This window comes from Nyctereutes procyonoides, unplaced genomic scaffold (assembly GCF_905146905.1).
Source record: "Nyctereutes procyonoides isolate TBG_1078 unplaced genomic scaffold, NYPRO_anot_genome, whole genome shotgun sequence".
Lineage (NCBI taxonomy): Eukaryota > Metazoa > Chordata > Mammalia > Carnivora > Canidae > Nyctereutes > Nyctereutes procyonoides.
Window position 1 is genome coordinate 43,204,023 of NW_026575049.1, and position 18,693 is coordinate 43,222,715.

Below are 18,693 nucleotides of genomic sequence, written 5' to 3' on the forward strand. Positions count from 1 at the left end.
TTCTGAGAGTTCCTTTCAAGTTCTGTTCTGCTAGCCTCAGACCTCTGACCTTCCTGAGGCCCCCAGCGGCCTGGGCAATGGCCTGAGGCATGGCCTCTTCCTATAAAGTGACCACGAGGGTTATGAAGGCAGGCAGCCTCCCTCTAGAGACCAACATTGGGCCTAGGACTTGGTCTTATTTGATGCAACACCTGATTAGAGTGATAATGTAAGGCTCCTTCTCATAAGACACCAGGCTAAAAGTAGCCCAGCACTGTACATAGGGAGAACCAGGTGTCACAGTGTGGAAGCTGAAGCTGTAAATCATAGTCTGCTTTCCTCTCTGAATTTATTGGCACTGGTGGTGCATCACTGGTCACTGCTGTAGGGGAAAGGAGTGAGGTGATGTCTTGAGATTTCAGTCTGTCTCTACCTCCCCATCATCAGAGACTGGCTTGGCAAAGGAAGAGCTTTTAGCTCAAATAGTGTTCCTTAGAAGCAGTGGCCCTCTTTGCCCACACCTCACTCTCATAACCATTGTCCTGCAGGCTGGCCTGCGGCAGGTCCGTGCCAAATGTATGATCCTCCATTGGAGTGGAAATGATAATCACTGGTTTAATGAAGAGGATTCCAGGACTTTGGGGTGGAAACAGTCATCCTTGGGCACTTCAAAATGTTGAGACTGTTCCTACAGACTTGTACTGGAACATTGTTCATGAACACTGTGCTCTGCCCACCCTGTCACGGAGCTGTGAGGTCAAGTCCACACTCCCTGTGCTCCCAGGACCTGGGATATACACCAGGAGGCCAAACCTGCCCTGTTTCCTACCTACTGCAGGGTCTCAGACCAGTGCCTTGATCCCTCTGCCTGCAGCCTGTGCTCAGCAAAATGTCGTGTGGAGTCAGGGTTGCTTGACTCATCTCTGTGTGGTAAGATCTACTGAGGGGTCTTAAAATATCTTATTTGAGAATAGGCTTGAGACTTATTACAAGAGCTTATAAATGCTAAAAATAAAAACTAATCCTAAAATGTGACATCTACATTATATTTTAAAAGGAGGACTTTTAAATTTCATGAGAAGCTTAAAAGGAGAATGTTTCAATGAAGCTTTGATTCGTTGCATGTATCACTAGGGTCCCTCCTTGTGTCACTGCCCATCTTCTGCATCATCTACTCCTTTGAATGATCTTGGGAGGTCTAGAAGTCAAATACTGTTTACAGAGGAGGAGCCTGAGAAAGTAAAATGCCGAAGCCTCATGGTTTCCTAAGAAGTCTGGAATTGTTATATGTTAACTTAGTGCTGTAACCTCAAGTCCCTGGTCAGCAAGATAGAAGAAGCTGTCTAGGGCAAGTCGTTCTGGTACTATTTGTGTCATGAGAATCATCTTTGAAGTGTAATTAGAGCCAACACCTATTGCATGCTCTCTAGGTACCACCATGCTAAGCCTTTACGTAGGTGGTCTCTGCAGTCCTCACAAAAATTGTGTGAAGGTACTATTATTATTACCAATCCCATTTTACTGTGGAGGAGAATAAGGCACAGGGATGGGAAGTGACCAGCCCACAGTGCCCCAGCTAAAAGATGAGCCAGAACAGGAAGACAGTCTATCCCTAGCCCCAGGCTCTCAATTCTTGATAATAACAAGATATTTGGGGTATGCTTAAACAATCCCAAACACAGAATATTAAATATATATATATATATATATATATTTAGTATTATTTTTAAAATACATCTAATCCCTCCCCTAAAACTTCCCAATAAGAAATTAAAATATTGTGTCCATGCTCCTTTATTTTTTATACAATTGCATATTCTAGTGAGTATAGAGCAAGAGAATTATCTTTTATTGTTCACAGAAAGAAAGTTGACATTTGTTCAAGATAATTGCTCGATTTCTTTATCTGATCCAGTTTCTCTTTGCCACAGAACTCTGAAAAAGAGGAGAAAAATGCACTGCTTGGATCAAATCATTACCAGAATCAAGACGAGGCCTATGGGCATGTTATTGTACAACATATTTTAAAAATTACTCCTCAATTTGATAAGTCACAAATGCCCGCAAATCGGTACTTATTCATTTTTGCAGCATCTAATTAGACCATTCAGTCTGTGTCAGTGCTGTGGCCTCAGGGAACCTCTTCCTCTCCTTTCACCTGGGGAGTCCTGTTTCGCAGCATCTGGACAGCTTTCTCAGGCACCCTTGGCCTGCCCAGGCCCTGGCAGGTCAGATCAGGCTCCAGGAGGGAGGCTGGGACACCTCCAAAGGACAGCCACCTCAATGACCCCAGGACCACACCATCATGAGAGACAGAGGAGGCCCAGAGCTGCCTCGTACATGGACTTCACTTCTATGGGCCCGAAGACCAAGGAATCTCCTGAGATTTAAACTCTGGGTCTCAGCTCACTGTTGAATGGAGGGAGTAGCCTTGCCCGGCTACGTCTGCTGTACTCAGAGATGTTCCCACTATAAGGTACCCCCCTTCCCCTGCCAAGCCTGCTAGGGAGGCTTCGGCTTCCTTTGAAGGGTCAGGTGAGAAGTCCCGAGGATCAGCTGGGCCACATGTGGCCCTCACTGCCTCGCAGGTCCTGCTAGAGACGACATACCTGCAAAGGGCCAGCACGGAGGCGAAGGCTGCCTTGTGTGCTTGGGACAGCCTGTTTCTACCAGGCTGCAGTGGGGTCTCTGTGGTGTGGAGAGTAGGGAAGGGAGGGAGGGGGTGGAGGACCTCAGAGGTTCCACGTGGCCCCCCTCTTTTTTGAACTGCCACCCCTCTGGCTGCCTCTCACCACCCCCCAAGTCAGACACAACATTTACTTGGAGGAGAACAGTAGGAAGGGGGCTGACCTTGGACTTCCCTACAGGGTGTTATCTTCAGTGTTTCTTCCATTCCTTGGCTGGGGGAGAAAAAAAAAAGGAGCAGCTTACAGATACTGAGACAAAACTGCCTAGAACCTGTTTCCAGGCCTTGGATCCTTCCTCAACTGACCCTAAGACTTCGTTTTCCTAACTGAAATGTCAGCAGCCTCCCTGGGAGTTCATCTGGTCAGCCCTAGCCCAGGGCTACCAGGCCAGTGCTCCAGGACCCTTGCTGCTCCTACAGCCCTGACACTGTCCTCTACCCCACCACTCCCACACCCCCAGGCTCTATTTATGTAGCAGAATGGTCTTCAAACCATTTATCACAGGACTTCTCACCCTAAAGACATTGTGGAGACCCAATGTTCCTCAAAGTACCTTCTAGAGAATGACCACCAATAGGTCATACAGGGCCTCTATGATCAAACAAGTTGGGAACTATATAAGAAAGCTGAGAAAAACAGGTTGTTTCCTGCAGGACATGCTGATGTGTGCTGTAAACTTTTGAGAGTGTTGGGTGCAGTGTTTTCCCATCTTGTCTGATCTTTGCAGAGTAACCTCTTGGCACCAGTGACCCATAGAGTACAGTTTGAGGGGCATGAATCTGTCTGATTCAGAGTCCGATTTTTTTGATGGAAAGACTTGAGGATCAGGGGAAGAAGCAGAGCTAGTGAGTGGCAGACCACGAACTAAGACAGTTTCTGACTCTGTGACCTTCGCAAGGGGCTCTGGGACCCCAGGGAAGGAGAGAACAGTGCCTATGCTATTTGGGTGCATGGAACCTGGACACAGGGACACAGACCCCAGTTCTGGTTGGCTCCCATGTCTGTCCATCAGCAGCACTCCCACCTCCCACCCATGCTCCCGGAGCCCTGGTTCTCTCAGCCTATGTCTTTCTGCACTTTTTCTTTTCTAAACATCAAGTTTATAGGAGGAGACTTTGAAGGTCTCTCCTAAGGAAAGGGTGAGAGAGTCCCCATAATTATTCACTAGCTTGCCATAGGGTGCTGGGCTGTGCTCATTCTGCAGGAATCCATAATTGGGTGGCAGGAGGGAGTCCGAGTTAAAAACAGAGAAAAAGAAATGCTATACCCTGAAAAGGAAAAATGGTCGTCCCCAGGTGGCAGTGTGATCCTGCAACATAAAAACACAAACCATTATGCAACCACTTTGTGCCAAAGGTCTTCTGAAAATGTCTATGACAACAGTTTTCAAAGTGTGGTCCCCAGACCAAAAGCATCAAAGACACCTGAGACTTTGTTAGAAATGGAAATCCTCAGGTCTCTACCAGCTATCTGGAGCTGGGGCCCAGCCATATGAATTTTAACCAAGTCCCCAGGTATCTATGATTCATGGTCAACGTGGAGAAGAACTGGTATATGGATGGGGTTGTGCCACTTGCAGTTTACCTCTCCCCAAGTTTGTACAACTGGCATGCAGGCCCCTGAGCCACATAAAGCAAATCCTCAGGAACAGATGGTTCCAGGTGACTCATCTACAACACTGGAGATGAAATATAGTCAGCCAGCAGCATTGCCCCATGATTCCTTTCTGCCTCGGAACAAGCTCAGGAAAACCTGAAATTAAACTCTCGGCCTCAGATTTTCAGGGGCAATATTGTGGGACCAGTTCTTTCCAGAAGTGATCTAGAGGGGCTACAAGATTGCCCAGCTCCAAGCACTTCCTAGGCTTCTCCTGCAGATCTTTAGGAGGTGTGGGTTCTCGAAAGGGCTTACACACCTTCTTGGTGAAATCCACTGCAGCAGTCCTCGAATCCTGTGAGGGAATGAGGTGCAGGTTATTTAACAGGAACCACACCCCCCAGGGTTGCAGTCATCAGGCTGTGACCCTGTACCTCCTTGGCTCTGTTGTGCCCAAGATTGCGAAACCACAAAGGAGTTGACACCGATGCAAGTACACGAGGGGTTATTTACAAGCTTGAGCTTGGGTCCAAGTATACTCCACACAGAAGAGCAGGGGTTTGGACCCCGAAGTGGGTTACAGCTCTGTTTTTTATGGGCTGGTCTAGGGGATTTTCAGAAGAGGTAGAGGAATTTTTTTTCTCATTCCAATATGGGGGAAAGGGTGGGGGAGTTTCTTAAGATCTGATACGGGGTTTCTCTGCCTAAGGCATTCTGAGCTCTGTTGTCTTTCTGATATGGGATTCCCTGTCAAGGACATTCTGCAGTTTTTCCTATAAAGTTCAGCTCTTATTCACAGGGGCCTAAGATGGCTGTACTTGTGCTAATGCTAAACTTGAGGTGGAATGGCCTTACTTTTTTCAGCCTCCACAGCTCCATCCTCAGGTAGCCAGAAATCAGGAGCAAAAAAGTAGTTCAGGGGAAGGGTTAACCACGTAGCCGATTATAATCTCCTGTTCAGGAAGGCAGCCGTGTTTTCTTGATTGAGGTACCATTTATGTCCAAGACAAGGTTAAATCGGCTTGTTCTTCCCAACAGTATCACCTTGAAATTGTCCCCCATCCAAGGATAAGCCATGGCAGCTTCTCCAGCTTGTCTTTGCTTATGAGTCCAGCATACAACAGATCGGACTCAATCCGGAAGGCTGTGCAGCGGATCAGACAAGACAAACTGCTGTCTACACTTACAATGACCCACCTGCTTTCTAGGAACTGAGCAGCTTCCTGAGGGGTCTTGGGATTTTTCAGAGCTAAAACCAGGAAAGTTCGGGGCAAACTGGGATGAGTTTCAGTATTCAAAAGGAATATTCTTTTTATTTTATTTTATTTTTTTATTTTGGCTACCATGTAATTGTGGAGGCCGAGAAAAATTAAGGCCATTGCACCTCAAGTTTAGCATTAGCACAAGTACAGCCATCCTAGGGCCCAGTGAATAAAAGCTGAACTTTACAGGGAAAACTGCAGAATGTCCTCGGCGGGGAATCCTATATCAGAAAGACAACAGAGCCCACGCCCATGGTAGAAAGTCCCATATTAGAATGAGAACAGAGCTCAATGCCCTTGAAAGCCCCATATCAGAATAGTAAACAGAACTTGAGAAATTCCTCCACCTCTTCTGAAAATCCCCTAGACCAGCCCATAAAAAAACCCAGCTGTAACCCACTTCAGGGTCCAAGTCCCTGCTCCTCTGTGTCAGGTATACTTGGACCCAAGCTCGAGCTTGCAAATAAACCCTCATGCGCTTGCACTGGTGTCGCCTCCTTGGTGGTTTCTCGGATTCGCAATCTTGGGCACAACATTATTCTTTTATTTCGGCTACCATGTAATAAAACTTCAATTAGGATTTTGAACAACTATACCTATTACTGAAGCTGGTAATTTCAAAGCTTCAAACCAAACCAAACCAAACAAAAAAAAAAAAGCTATTTTTAAAGAAATAAAGTTCTGAGATAGGACAAAAGGCCAGGCGGAGCCACAAGGGGAAGCCCAGGGGGTCACCAAGGCAAATGTCCACAGGAAAAGGAAGGGTCAGGGAAAGTGGCAGGAAACCTGGAAGATGAGAGCGGAAGAGAAGAGGCCATCTCTGCCCTAAGGGGGCTCCCCGGGCCCTGCAGCCATTCTGTGGGGTTCAGGGTAGGGGCCTGTGGCATAAGGTAAGGCCTGCTCTCCTTCCCAAGGTGGAGGCTGATTCAAAGAGAGCCTGCAAGTCAGCCCTCCCTTTCCTGCTCCCCTGCTCCCTGCCCCCCAGCGACCACCCGCAGTCACCGTGGTTAAGTGAGAACACCTACCGGAGGTTGCAGAAATCTTCTCATCCTGCGGTTGGCGAGCTGCGCGGCCAGGCGCATCAAGGGGTGCACAGGAGGGAACTGCAACAGTTGGGGGGGGGCGGGGGTCGGAGGCTGGCCTCGCCAGGTCGCAGCCCAGGCTACTTGTCCTCTCCACGCCCTCCCTTACAGATGGGTTTAGTACCCCGGATAAAATTCATATCCACACCTAGGCTTGAAATTTTGTGTTTTCAATAAAGAACTGCTTGCCCTTACAGCAGGTTATAATTCCTACACAACACTTACAAATATTCCCTTAGGGTAAATCAGACTTTTATGTGCCTTATCCCCAAGCGTTCTGTCCTTCTGGGGAGGAGTGCACTGTCCCAAAGAAGCAAGCCCACGCAGATCCTTTTGCACCCCAGGTGTGCTCTCCTAGTCTTGGGGGGGGTGGAAGGACAGCACCTTAATCCCCCCTTCCTAGTACATTTGATATTCCTGCAAGTGCTAACACCTGAAAATTTGATAATCCCCCAAGTGCTAACACCTGAAAATCAGCACAACAGGCCCCTCCCGCAGAAGACCAGCTGGACGGACCAGTTCCAGGGGAAGTCAAGGGACTTAAAGTATACAGAATCAGAAGATACTCCCCCGTGTTTTTTTTTTTTTATTTTTGATTTCTGTTTGCTTCCCCCACCCCCTTTTTTCCTTTCTTTCTTTTTCTTTCTCTTTTCTTTTTTTTCTTTTTCCTTTTTCTCTTTTCTTTCCTTCTTTCTCTCCTCTCTTTTTCTCCTTTTCCCAGTACAACTTGTTTTTGGCCACTCTGCACTGAGCAAAATGACTAGAAGGAAAACCTCACCTCAAAAGAAAGAATCAGAAACAGTCCTCTCTCCCACAGTTACAAAATCTGGATTACAATTCAATGTCAGAAAGCCAATTCAGAAGCACTATTATACAGCTACTGGTGGCTCTAGAAAAAAGCATAAAGGACTCAAGAGACTTCATGACTGCAGAATTTAGATCTAATCAGGCAGAAATTAAAAATCAATTGAATGAAAAGAAAAAAAAAATCAATTGAATGAGATGCAATCCAAACTAGAAGTCCTAACGACGAGGGTTAACGAGGTGGAAGAACGAGTGAGTGACATAGAAGACAAGTTGATGGCAAAGAGGGAAACTGAGGAAAAAAGAGACAAACAATTAAAAGCCCCTTGCCTTCCTGATACTATCTATCCCCATCCTCACCTGATCCTCATTCCTAAATCTATGCTGATGAGTCTTTACCTCTTAGGGAAAAAAACACTTCACTATTTTTTCTTTAAAAGACTGTTCTTGAAGACGTGAAAAGCCTTGATTATATAAATGACTTACTAATGGTAGAATTTCAGTTACTGTAACAGAGCCACTGAATTAAAAATTTTCTACTATGACCTTCCTAATATTCCTCAAATCATACCCTGCAGAAATTCACTTACACAACCTGCTTCTGAGGGTATTTCAAGTTTAAAATAACAAAGTTAGGGGTGATGCATGTTATCTCCTTAGCACCATATAACCATATAACCATAGTGATGGTTATAGAAGGTGCACCTCTATGGATCACTACTAAGGACACAGCACTTTATGCTTCACAAAACTCTTCTTAAAATAAAAAAGGAGGGATGCCTGGGTGGCTCAGTGGCTAAACATCTGCCTTCAGCTCAGAGTGTGATCCTGGGTCTGGGGAGGAGCCTGCTTCTCCCTCTGCCTGTGTCTCTGACTCTCTCTCTGTGTCTCTCATGAATAAATAAAATCTTTTAAAAATTAAATTTAATTTAAAAAGGTAGTATAATAAATGTAAATTGAGCTCAGTTTTATCAGGTCTTTTTCAAACATCTGTTAAAGTGCATAATAAAAAACTCTCCTCACTTATTTTTTCCTTTTCTATAATATACTATCTAACCTTTTCGATCTCTCAGCCTCCCACCAGCCGTAGCCCAGACAGGGAAAGAAGAATCTCTGAAGCTCCAGGAAAAAGCCCTTAGAAAGCTATTACACAGACAATGTCTGCAAGCCCGGTGCTTTTCTACTTATCTACACATACTAATTTGGATAAGATAAAAGGCAAGCAGAGGAGAGTCACTTTTACAGAAAGATGAGAATGGTAAAGTACTGACCCCACTTTTAACTGGATGTGTCGGCTCCTGAGTTCTGGAGTAGTGAAATAAAAACTGAATAATAAAAAAGTTTATTTTAGTACAAGTGTCACTTGCTATAAACATGAAAGTTGCATGCCTGTGTTACCACGCTAGGCAGTACTCACCCTTTTGTATATGTCTTGATTATCCTAGAAAGAGAATTGTGAGGGTAAGATACATGGAATTTAATTGGAGCAGGCAATTATAGTGGATGAAGGGTCTTACAAAAAAAAAAAAAAAAACAAGTTCCCAGTAATACATAATTATTTTAAGGTTGACTCTCATTTCACCTTTCCAATCTTAGGGAGAAAAACATATTCTGTAGTACATAGAAGCAATACCCTAATCCATTCCGAGATAACCATCTAAGACTTGGAATAAAATTAATGATTGCAATTTTTAATTTGTTGCTGAGTATACTCTAGAATTCAGTTTTTTAGAGTTGATTCAAATTGACCAAACTTGTTTTCCCCAAAAGCTTTCTACATAAATCTCCACTCTTTTTGCAGAAAGTCCAACTTTTCATTTCTAAATCCTTGCATGAATGACAGGCTTAGTTGTATACTAAGCATATTCTACTCTGATATCTTGCTGTGAAGAAGATGTCTTACAAAACAATAAATCAGGTTTCTATGTGTGCATTTTGTATTGCTTAAGATGATTACTGTGAATATTTTAAATATGCTGATCTGGCTAAGATTGATCATTCTCATCTCAATCACCTTGAAACCTCTTTGAATGGGCTCAAACTTTAATCGAGACAGAAATGAAAGTTGTTAATAACACTTATAATTTGTTGCTGTTGACACAATTACATCTTCCTACCAACTGTGAAGAGTTTCTGCATGGGAAGCCACCCATACTTATGTATTCTACATACACACACATGCACACATACCCCACTCGTTATGTATGTGTGAGTGTATGTGTGTTTTCTGGACACTAATTAGTCAAATAATTGTTTTTGTGTACCACACTTATCAGCTTAATGCTGTTAGGTTTCAAGCCAAAAAACAACAAGAAATATGAAGATGCTTTTCCTGGTGCTCAAACACCACTCTCAACATTTCATCTGCACCTTCCTTGCTTCAATTTTTTCTTTTTACAGAAAAAAAATGTATTTCCAAATGTACTTAACTGTCTAATTTATTATTTATGTCCCCAACTAGAACTTTTTACAGAAAAAATGTATTTCAAAATGTTCTTGACTATCTAATTTATTATTTATGTCCCCAACTAGAACTTTAGTTTTATGAGAGCAAGTAGTTTTCTCTGTTTTGATCACCATTGCACATTTAGCACCTAACACATGGTGTGCTCTCAGTAGATATATTTGTTTGAAGGGATGAATAGTAGAACTGTGTTCCCAAGAATTCATTGTCCCTTTCCTGTCTGAACTTCTGATCCCACCAGAAGCACAATACAAGAAGACTTTCTGCAGGTGTCATCATTTGTAGGATGTAACTCTGCTTTCTGAAATGCTTAAAGACGAAAGTCCCGCGGAGACCCAGATCTGGCTTTTCTGGAGACCAGAACTGGAAGAGGACTTAGAGCCCAGGTAGATCATCTGGACATGAGATAGTTGAGGGAACCAGAGCCCCAGGAGAGGGAGTGACATGCCAAAGGTCCTTTATTAATGCAGCAGCAAGACCAGGAAGAGCTACAGTGTCTCTATTAATAGATTTAAGATATTGATAGTTTTGTTCACTGAATAATCCCTTGCTGTTCTACGACTGGAAATGATGAACAGGATCAGCTTTGGGAAAATGGAGGAAGTGGATGGAAATTCATTCCAGGTGGGCCCTTGCACTTGGGGAAGCCCACAACCCAATTTAAGGCTATAGGTAGCACATGTGACAGCCACACTTCCACTTCTGCCTATGTAGGGGACATCCCTACAGCCTTTATGTGAGGGACAGAGAAGCCCACTCTGTGTGAAGTGAAGAAACAGTGGCAAGGAAATGGAAAACTTTGGATTTTCACCCTGAATTTTTGCTCTGGATAGCAAGGCTGTAAAGATTAGTTCTAAAGATAAGAAATGGCAATTGTCTTCAAACATGTGCATAAGGATAAACTGAAAATAAGGAGAAATAGGCATGATATATTTATGAAGTTTAAGAGAGAAAGCAGTGGCACCTGTACAGCTCAGTCTGTTAAGGGTCTACCTTTGACTCAGGTCATGATCCCAGGGTCCTGAGATTGAACCCCATATTGGGCTTCCCACTCAGCAGGCAGTGTGCTTCTCCCTTTTCCTCTGCCACTCCCCTGCTTGTGCTCTCTTGCTCTCTCTCAAATAAATTTTAAAAAATAAAAGAGAGAAAGTAATGTTTGAGTTTTCAAGAATGGCCATTAGTTGCATCAGGGACAATGCTAGCAGGTGGCACTTAGGTGCTGTCATTTACTGTGTTCTAGACACTGTTGAAAACCCTTCAAAGATTCAAGCACTCAATCTTCACAACAACATTATGAGGCTAGTATAACTATTATTCCCATATTACAGATGAGGAAACTGAGACATAGATTAAGAATTTTGCCAAAGTTAAGTAGATTAGGTTTTGAACCCAGGTTTTAGAATCTGAGCTGCAAAGGCATTTTTGGCTGAGGAAAAACCTGTGCAGATATAAGAGTCTGGGGTATTAGGGGAATAATAAGAAGTTCACCAAGATGAGGTATGCTGTGGCTTGGGGGAGGGGAAGGAGGAAGAAAAGATATGGTTCAAGGTGAAAACATTCAGTTTATGCTTTAGAATCATGGGCTCCACCCTAACACCACCATCCTGCACTTTTGATTGAATCAATATTTACTTTGTATCCACTGAAACATATCCGTTGTGGTGACTATCACTGTTAGGTCCTTCACCTGAGATCTATTGTTTTGAAGAATTATCGTATCATACTATATCAATGTGTAACATATGTCATGATATCTCATAACATACATAATTAATGTAATTATACATATATATTATTATAATTGTAAGAATATACATGAATGACCAATATTCCATGGTATTTTATTTTGAGAGATTCACTTGTTATTTCCTACAACTACCTTCTTACCCATGTGCTTAACCATATACACAGATTTCTCCTGCAGGTGGCAAAAAAGTGTGCTTGTTACAGATATCAATTATGGTATAAGCATGTGCATTGTTATAATTAAAAGAATTCTTATATGGGGGTGCCTGGGTGGCTCAGTCAGTTAAGTGCCCCACTCTTTTTTTCCCCTTTTTTAAATTTAAATTCAATTTGCTAACATATAACACTCAGTGCTCATCCCCATCAAGTGCCCTCCTTAGTGCCAGTCACCCAGTCACCCCATGTCCCCACACTCCTTCCCTTCTGCAACCAAGTGCCCCACTCTTGATTTCAGTTCAAGTCATGATCCTAGAAACGTGATATTGAGCAGCATGTCAGGCTCTGAGCTCAGCCAGATTTTCTCCCTCTGCCCCTCCCCCTGCTGTGCTTACTCTCTCTCTCTCAAATAAATAATAAATCTTAAAAAAAATAAAAATAAATGAATTATTATATGTATATAATTTTTTTTACCTTAGGTTGCTTAGAAAGATTGGCCCAATATGCCAGTCGCTAAAGAAAAATATGAACAATGAATCAAAGATCAGTACAAATTAGTCAATAGCAATCTATTAAAACATATGTAAAATACTAAAATTGTCCCTTTTATGAACCTTGCATTATCTTCTCACACAGTGGCAGTGAATTTCAACACAACTCTCGTGATGCCTTAAATGAGGCCATGAAAATGGCAACATGAGTTTCTGCTGCAGCCAAGAATCTGATCTTAAAATAGTTTCAAGTGAACACTATCCACATGATATTTTCAAGGCCAAGACTAAATAAAAATCTCACATTACTGAACAGCAGCGTACCTCAAGCTGCATGATATCCAAGCCATCTGGGGGATCAGCTAGAGGTCGAGGAGATCCTATTGTGAGAAATCATAAAAATATTAATTAGAGGGAAATAAAGGTCATAGCATTGACTTTTAAATCTTTACCATGAAAAACATACAAAGATTCTAGAAATACAGTTTTTTAAAAAGGATTTACAAAGAAAACACACTTCTGCCTACTAACAGTAAATGTGAGATTTGTACCAAAATTAATTAAAAACAGTGTTTCTTTATTCAGGAGTGATCATTATAAGAGTAACTAAGACAGAGGGAAAAGATATCTAGGTGATGACATAATGTGTATCTTGATGGAACTTATGAAAATAGAATATCAGGAAATGTTGTCAAGAAAGTATGTACATCAGAATCACTCTTGGAACTTTTGAGCAATACAGATGCTCGTCTCTATAGGAGTAGGTTCTGGGCAAGGTTGTTGCCAGCACGCAGCTGCACTCTATGCCAATCAACCTTTATCTGGTCTAAATGAAATCTGCATCTCATTTGTGTGTGATACAACACTTGGGAAGATAGCTAATATGGCAATTGAAGGAATCGATTGGATAGATGAAGTTAAAGGGATTAATGTAAAACCCTGAACTTAGATTTTTTATTTTATTTCATTTTATTTTTAAGATTTTATTTATGTATTCATGAGAGACACAGAGAGAGACAGAGACATAGGCAGGGGGAGAAGCAAGCTCCTCCCAGGGAGCCCAATGTGGGACTCAATCCCCAGACTCCAGGATCACGCCCTAGCCAAAGGTAGACACTCAACTGCTGAGCCACCCAGGCATCCCTGAACTTAGATTTTTAAAATGTGGGACAGGGAATATCTGGCTCAAAAGTAATATATATATATATATATATATATATATATATATATATATATATATATATAAAATATATATATATATAAAATATTGAGTGATATTTTGCTTCCTGTAACCTCTGTACGAGCCGAGAAAAGCTAGGGCAATCTTGTGCTTTACAGAAATAATAGTGTCCAAGCCCTGAGTAGTAATCCTACTAGAATGATAGAATATGTGGTAGAGTTAGAGAAACAGAATAGTTTTCTTTGGCAAAAAGGAAAATTAAGAAGTGTATGCTAACTGCCTTCAATTATTTTGGGAACTATCATAAGAGATATTAATCTTATTCTGTATTCCCAAAGGATAGAACTAGGGCTAATGGTTAGAAGGCACATGTGATCAGATTTTAATTTAGTGTAAAGAAATTTTTGCTGATTGGAGACACTCAAAGATGCAAAATAATTTAAACTAATCCTATAAGGATTTCTCGAGAGATTCTGTGTTAACAATACAATGACAGGGCAGCCTGGGGGCTCAGCGGTTTAGCGCCACCTTCAGCCCAGGGCGTGATCCTGGGGACCCTAGATCCAGTCCCACCTCGGGCTCCCTGCATGGAGCCCGCTTCTCCCTCTGCCTGTGTCTCTGCCTGTGTGTGTGTGTGTGTGTGTGTGTGTGTGTGTCATGAATAAATAAATAAAATCTTTAAAAAACAAAACAATACAATAAAGAGCATAGGGACCCACCCTTAGGAAACATAAAATCAAATAGGAAATAGGGAGGTGTATATAAATATACAGACGGATAGGAAATAATAATACATTCCCCAAAATGTAATACAAACATATTCTATTGGAGCCCAGAAGAGGCAGCTACTGGCTCCCTTAGGCTGGTAGTGAGTTGGGTGTCACTAAAAGTAATTAGAGAAATCATAGATTCCCTACTCTCCATAGAAGATCAAATTAGGTGACTTCCAAGGTTCCCTGCAATGCCTAGGTTTTGTGATTACACTACGGAACATAGCGAAACAAACATACTGTTTGAAATATATTTTCTGTTTGAATATACTTTCAAAGATTTTCTATACTCCCTAAATCAAAATTCTAATGGAAAAATCTGAAATTTTGAAATAGTCCCTGTTTTCAATCAGAGTTTCCACCACATGCTTCCTTGCATAATTTGGTGAATTACCTTGAAATGGGTAATGCATTCTGACTACTGATCCCATACCCCACCCCTGGTTCCCTGCAAAGGCACTGGTTCTCAGAAGTTAGGAAAGCAACAACCCCATCCAGTCAGCACCTCGGACAGCAACCAAGCCCAAGAAAGATTGGGGCATCCACAGGTTTGTCTGGGATCCTGCCTCCTGGGAGACTACAGAAAAGCTATGAAAATATTCCTTTTTTTCCTTTGTGTGCTCCCTCTCCAACTGCCCCTCAATCCTCAGTCTTTAGGTCTGTAAAACCCAGTTTTACCACCTCTGTTCTCCTCTCTGCAGAATTCCTGGAGTACAGATTACTAAGACATTGGGGTCCCCAACTCATCCCTCACAGTTTTAGCAGCACATCTTTAGGACAGCCCTGAGTCAGCAACTGTTTAAAGAGAGTTCCACAAGGGAAAGTTGCCTCCTTTGGTGAAAGGCTATGGCATCTGGTTCTGTCCACCCTCTCAAGGTTAGAGACAAATGGGAAGCCATTTCAAAAGGGTAAATGGGGTAGGTGAGGGGATATAGTTTGACTCCCTCCAGAAACCAGAACCACCGTGAAGGATCAAGGTCTGTCTCAGTCTTCCTTAGAACTCAGGCTAGTTGGGATCTGATGAAGGGGTCCCCTTACCTGAAGAGGGAATCTGTAGCATGCAGAAGCAATAGATGGCCAAGATGGAAGGGAATTGAGGAAGAAGGTGTTTCATCTTCAAAGCTGGTTTCACTTAGCTGGCCACAGATGTATTTTGCTAGGACAGGAGTTGAGCATTTCCTAAAGTTCCACAGGCAGAAGCAACACACTATCCTGCATCTGAACGGGCCCGGTGGAGAAGGTGGTTTTATTTGCAACGCCCTGGAGCCCATTGGCTGAGCACCAATCAGTTTTGCACAGAAGGACCCTGGCTTTCTCATAAATGTCACGCTGGGCCCTTATTTGTAGAATAATATCCTCCTGGTGCAGGCATTGTAGACAGTCATCTTTTTCAATCCAGCAATAAAAATGAAAAGTGGAGAGTCATAATGGTTATTCTATAGTGGTTTGAGAAACGTTTCTAACTCTAGAAAGGCTTTTTCTCTTTTTTTTTTAATCAAAGAACTGGACATAAATCTATATGCTCTTGCATGACGAAGTTTTATTTCCTAAGAAGCTGTTTATTTTCCACCATCAACAAAAGATGTTTTATAGTCTTTGGTGCATCTAAGAACAAAATTTGGAGTCCTGAATATAATATTACAAGAAACTCAAAAGTTCAAGTAGATTTTTTTAAAAACATGGTTGGAAATTAGACTCCTTAAGTTTTCTCCAGACTCATTTCTATGAACAAGTATTTCAAATTAAATCAGAATGCAAGAAAATATGACAATGTTTAATAATAATAATTATGATAATAATGTTTCATCTACTGAGATCCTACTTAGAATTTCACATAGATTATTTCATGCAGCTCTCATAGAAAACCCATAAAGAATGTATTATTATCCCAATTTAATGAACGGGAAAATCAAGGATGAGAGAGAATAAGGGACTTGCCAAGGTCACCAAGCCATAAAGAATACAGAGCAGGGATTTAGACTCAAGGGTATCTGAGCCCATTCATGTCTGTAAAAGTGTGGAATTTTAGTCAATGTGTTCATTTTTTTTAATAAAAAGATCCTCCTTTTTTGGTATTTTTTTTATTGGAGTTCCATTTGCCAACATATAGTATAACACCAGTGCTCATCCCACTAATAAAAAGATCCTCCTTGTTAGGAAAGTCAGTCAATCTGTAGATCACTTTGCATAGTATTGATATTTTAACAATAAGGTATCATGCTAAGTGAAATAAGTCATACAAAGACAAATACCATATGATTTCACTTATATGTGAAATCTATAAAACAAAAAAGCAAACAAACAACAACAGCCACAACAAAACCCAGAAACAGATTCATAAATACAGAGAACAAACTGGTGGTTGCCACAAGGGAGGAGGGTGAAGGAATGGGAGAAACAGGTAAAGAGAATTAATCTTACAATACAAACTTCCAATTATAAAATAAATAAGTCACAGGATGAAAAGTATAGCATAAGGAATATAGTGAATAATATTGTAATGTCATATGATGACAGATGGTACCATGATGAACATGGTGTAAGGTATAAAGTTGTCAAATCACTATGTTATACACCTGACACTAATATAATAGTATGTCAACTATACTGCAATAATAAAAAATTTTTAAAGAGCCTACTTGAGATTGGATATGGGATTGAAGGAAAGAGAAAGAATGAAGTTTGCTGTCTTGCAGAAAGTGTAACCTATATAAAGCGTATAGCAAATAAATATCTTTTTTCATTATGCATATCTTTAATTTTTGCTCTTAAGGGTTAGCAGATAACTAACAATTTTTGAATGTTTACAATGTGCTTAAAACAGGTTAATCCTTTATCTAAGTCATCTTATATCATTGTTTTCAATGAATAAAAGTTTTAAGAATAATTTTGGATGGGTGTGGGTCAGAATGGACTATTTATGACTTAAAATGTGGTATTTTGCTAAAAAATTCTAAGTCAGAAGACGGTGGGAATTATAAGCTACTGTATAGCCATAATATTTTGTCTACTTCCGTGAGATAGCAAGAAATAGAGATTTCTATTTGTTACAGTATTTACCACTTTAGTACAAGAAGAATAATCCAGGGTCTTCAGGCAGCAGGAAGAGATAATGCCTTTTTATTGATATGCACCCATTGTCCAACTCCAAGTCTTTATGGAACAACTAGGAAAAAATGAATGATTGCTTTTTGAACATAAACCATCTATCTATATGGTATTAAACATCCTTATTTATGGACATTTTAAACACAACACACATATAATAGCAAAGGTTTGTGGCAGTTCTACTGTCAATCAATAGGTATTTTTTAAACAGTTGGTTTCTCTCTACCATGAACTAGGTTCTCTAAGTACAAACATATTTTTCAAGTAAACCTATGTGATAACTCTGATTTATACCAAATTGATTTTGCTTCTTTTGTACATTGTACACTCATTATTTCTCAGATATTCAGAACAGAAAATAAAACATTTTTGAAACCAATATTTTTTTCAACAATTTTATTTCTAAGCAACCTTTACATCCAACGTGGGGCTTAACTCACAACCCCAAGATCAAGTTACATGCCTTACCAACTTAGCCAGCCAGTTGCCCCTAAAATAATAGTTTTTAATGCTAATGCAGAAATACGATTATGTTGATATCCCAGAAATGAAATATGTTGAAGCCCTGATCCCCTGTGTAACTATATTTGGAGATTTGGCCTTTAAGGAGATAATTAAGGTTAAATGAAGCATAAGGATAGAGGCCTAATCTTTGAGGGCCAGTAGCTTTAGAAGAAAAGGAAGTGACACCAGAACTCTCTCTCTTAGTGCACACAAAGAAAGGGCCAGGAGAGGACACAGTGAGAAGTCACTGTCTGCAAGTTGACGAATGAGGTCCCATTGGAAATTATCTTTTTGGCACCTTCATCTTGGACTTCCAGACTCCAAACTGTGAGAAAATACATTTTTTGTTGTTTAAGCCACCCAGACTGTAGTCTTCAGTTATGATAGCCTGAGCTGACGAATACGAACACACAGGGGGTGTTAGCCAATTCAGTACCAGAAAAAAGAAGAAGAAGAAGAAGAAGAAGAAGAAGAAGAAGAAGAAGAAGAAGAAGAAGAAGAAGAAGAAGAAGTAAAATAATGAAATTAAAGGTAAAATAAAAGTTAGAAAGTCTCATGGGGTTTTTTTGTTTTTAAGTTTTTATTTATTTATTCTTGAGAGACACAGAGAGAGAGGCAGAGACATAGACAGAAGGAGAAATAGGTTCCCCCCTGAGTACGGAGCCTGATGTGGGACTCAACCCTGGTACCTCCAGGATTACCACCTGAGCCAAAGGCAGATGCTCAACCACTGAGCCACCAAGGAGCCCCAAAACTCTCATGGTTTTAAATGATATGATTATCTACCCAGAAAATCCAAAGGAATCAAATGACAAATTATTAGAATTCAGCTTACCAAAATGCTAAAATTTAAAGAAAATTTTC

At 41.1% G+C, this 18,693-nt stretch overlaps 1 protein-coding gene across 1 annotated transcript in view; it reads right to left on the reverse strand.

Moving 5' to 3' along the window:
* Nucleotides 1-1,811: 1,811 nt before the first annotated feature.
* Nucleotides 1,812-18,693, reverse strand: part of NMS (neuromedin S) — a 49,907-nt gene continuing 33,025 nt past the window's right edge. Inside the window, exons 4-14 of the mRNA XM_055328628.1 lie at nucleotides 17,278-17,383; nucleotides 15,256-15,602; nucleotides 12,592-12,647; nucleotides 12,251-12,289; nucleotides 8,828-8,851; nucleotides 8,682-8,735; nucleotides 6,550-6,627; nucleotides 4,582-4,617; nucleotides 3,934-3,975; nucleotides 2,830-2,879; nucleotides 1,812-1,914 (exon numbers count right to left, since the gene is read on the reverse strand). Coding sequence (XP_055184603.1) covers nucleotides 2,841-2,879; nucleotides 3,934-3,975; nucleotides 4,582-4,617; nucleotides 6,550-6,627; nucleotides 8,682-8,735; nucleotides 8,828-8,851; nucleotides 12,251-12,289; nucleotides 12,592-12,647; nucleotides 15,256-15,331 — 444 coding nt within the window. The 5' untranslated portion in view covers nucleotides 15,332-15,602; nucleotides 17,278-17,383 and the 3' untranslated portion in view covers nucleotides 1,812-1,914; nucleotides 2,830-2,840. The remainder of the gene's footprint in view (nucleotides 1,915-2,829; nucleotides 2,880-3,933; nucleotides 3,976-4,581; nucleotides 4,618-6,549; nucleotides 6,628-8,681; nucleotides 8,736-8,827; nucleotides 8,852-12,250; nucleotides 12,290-12,591; nucleotides 12,648-15,255; nucleotides 15,603-17,277; nucleotides 17,384-18,693) is intronic.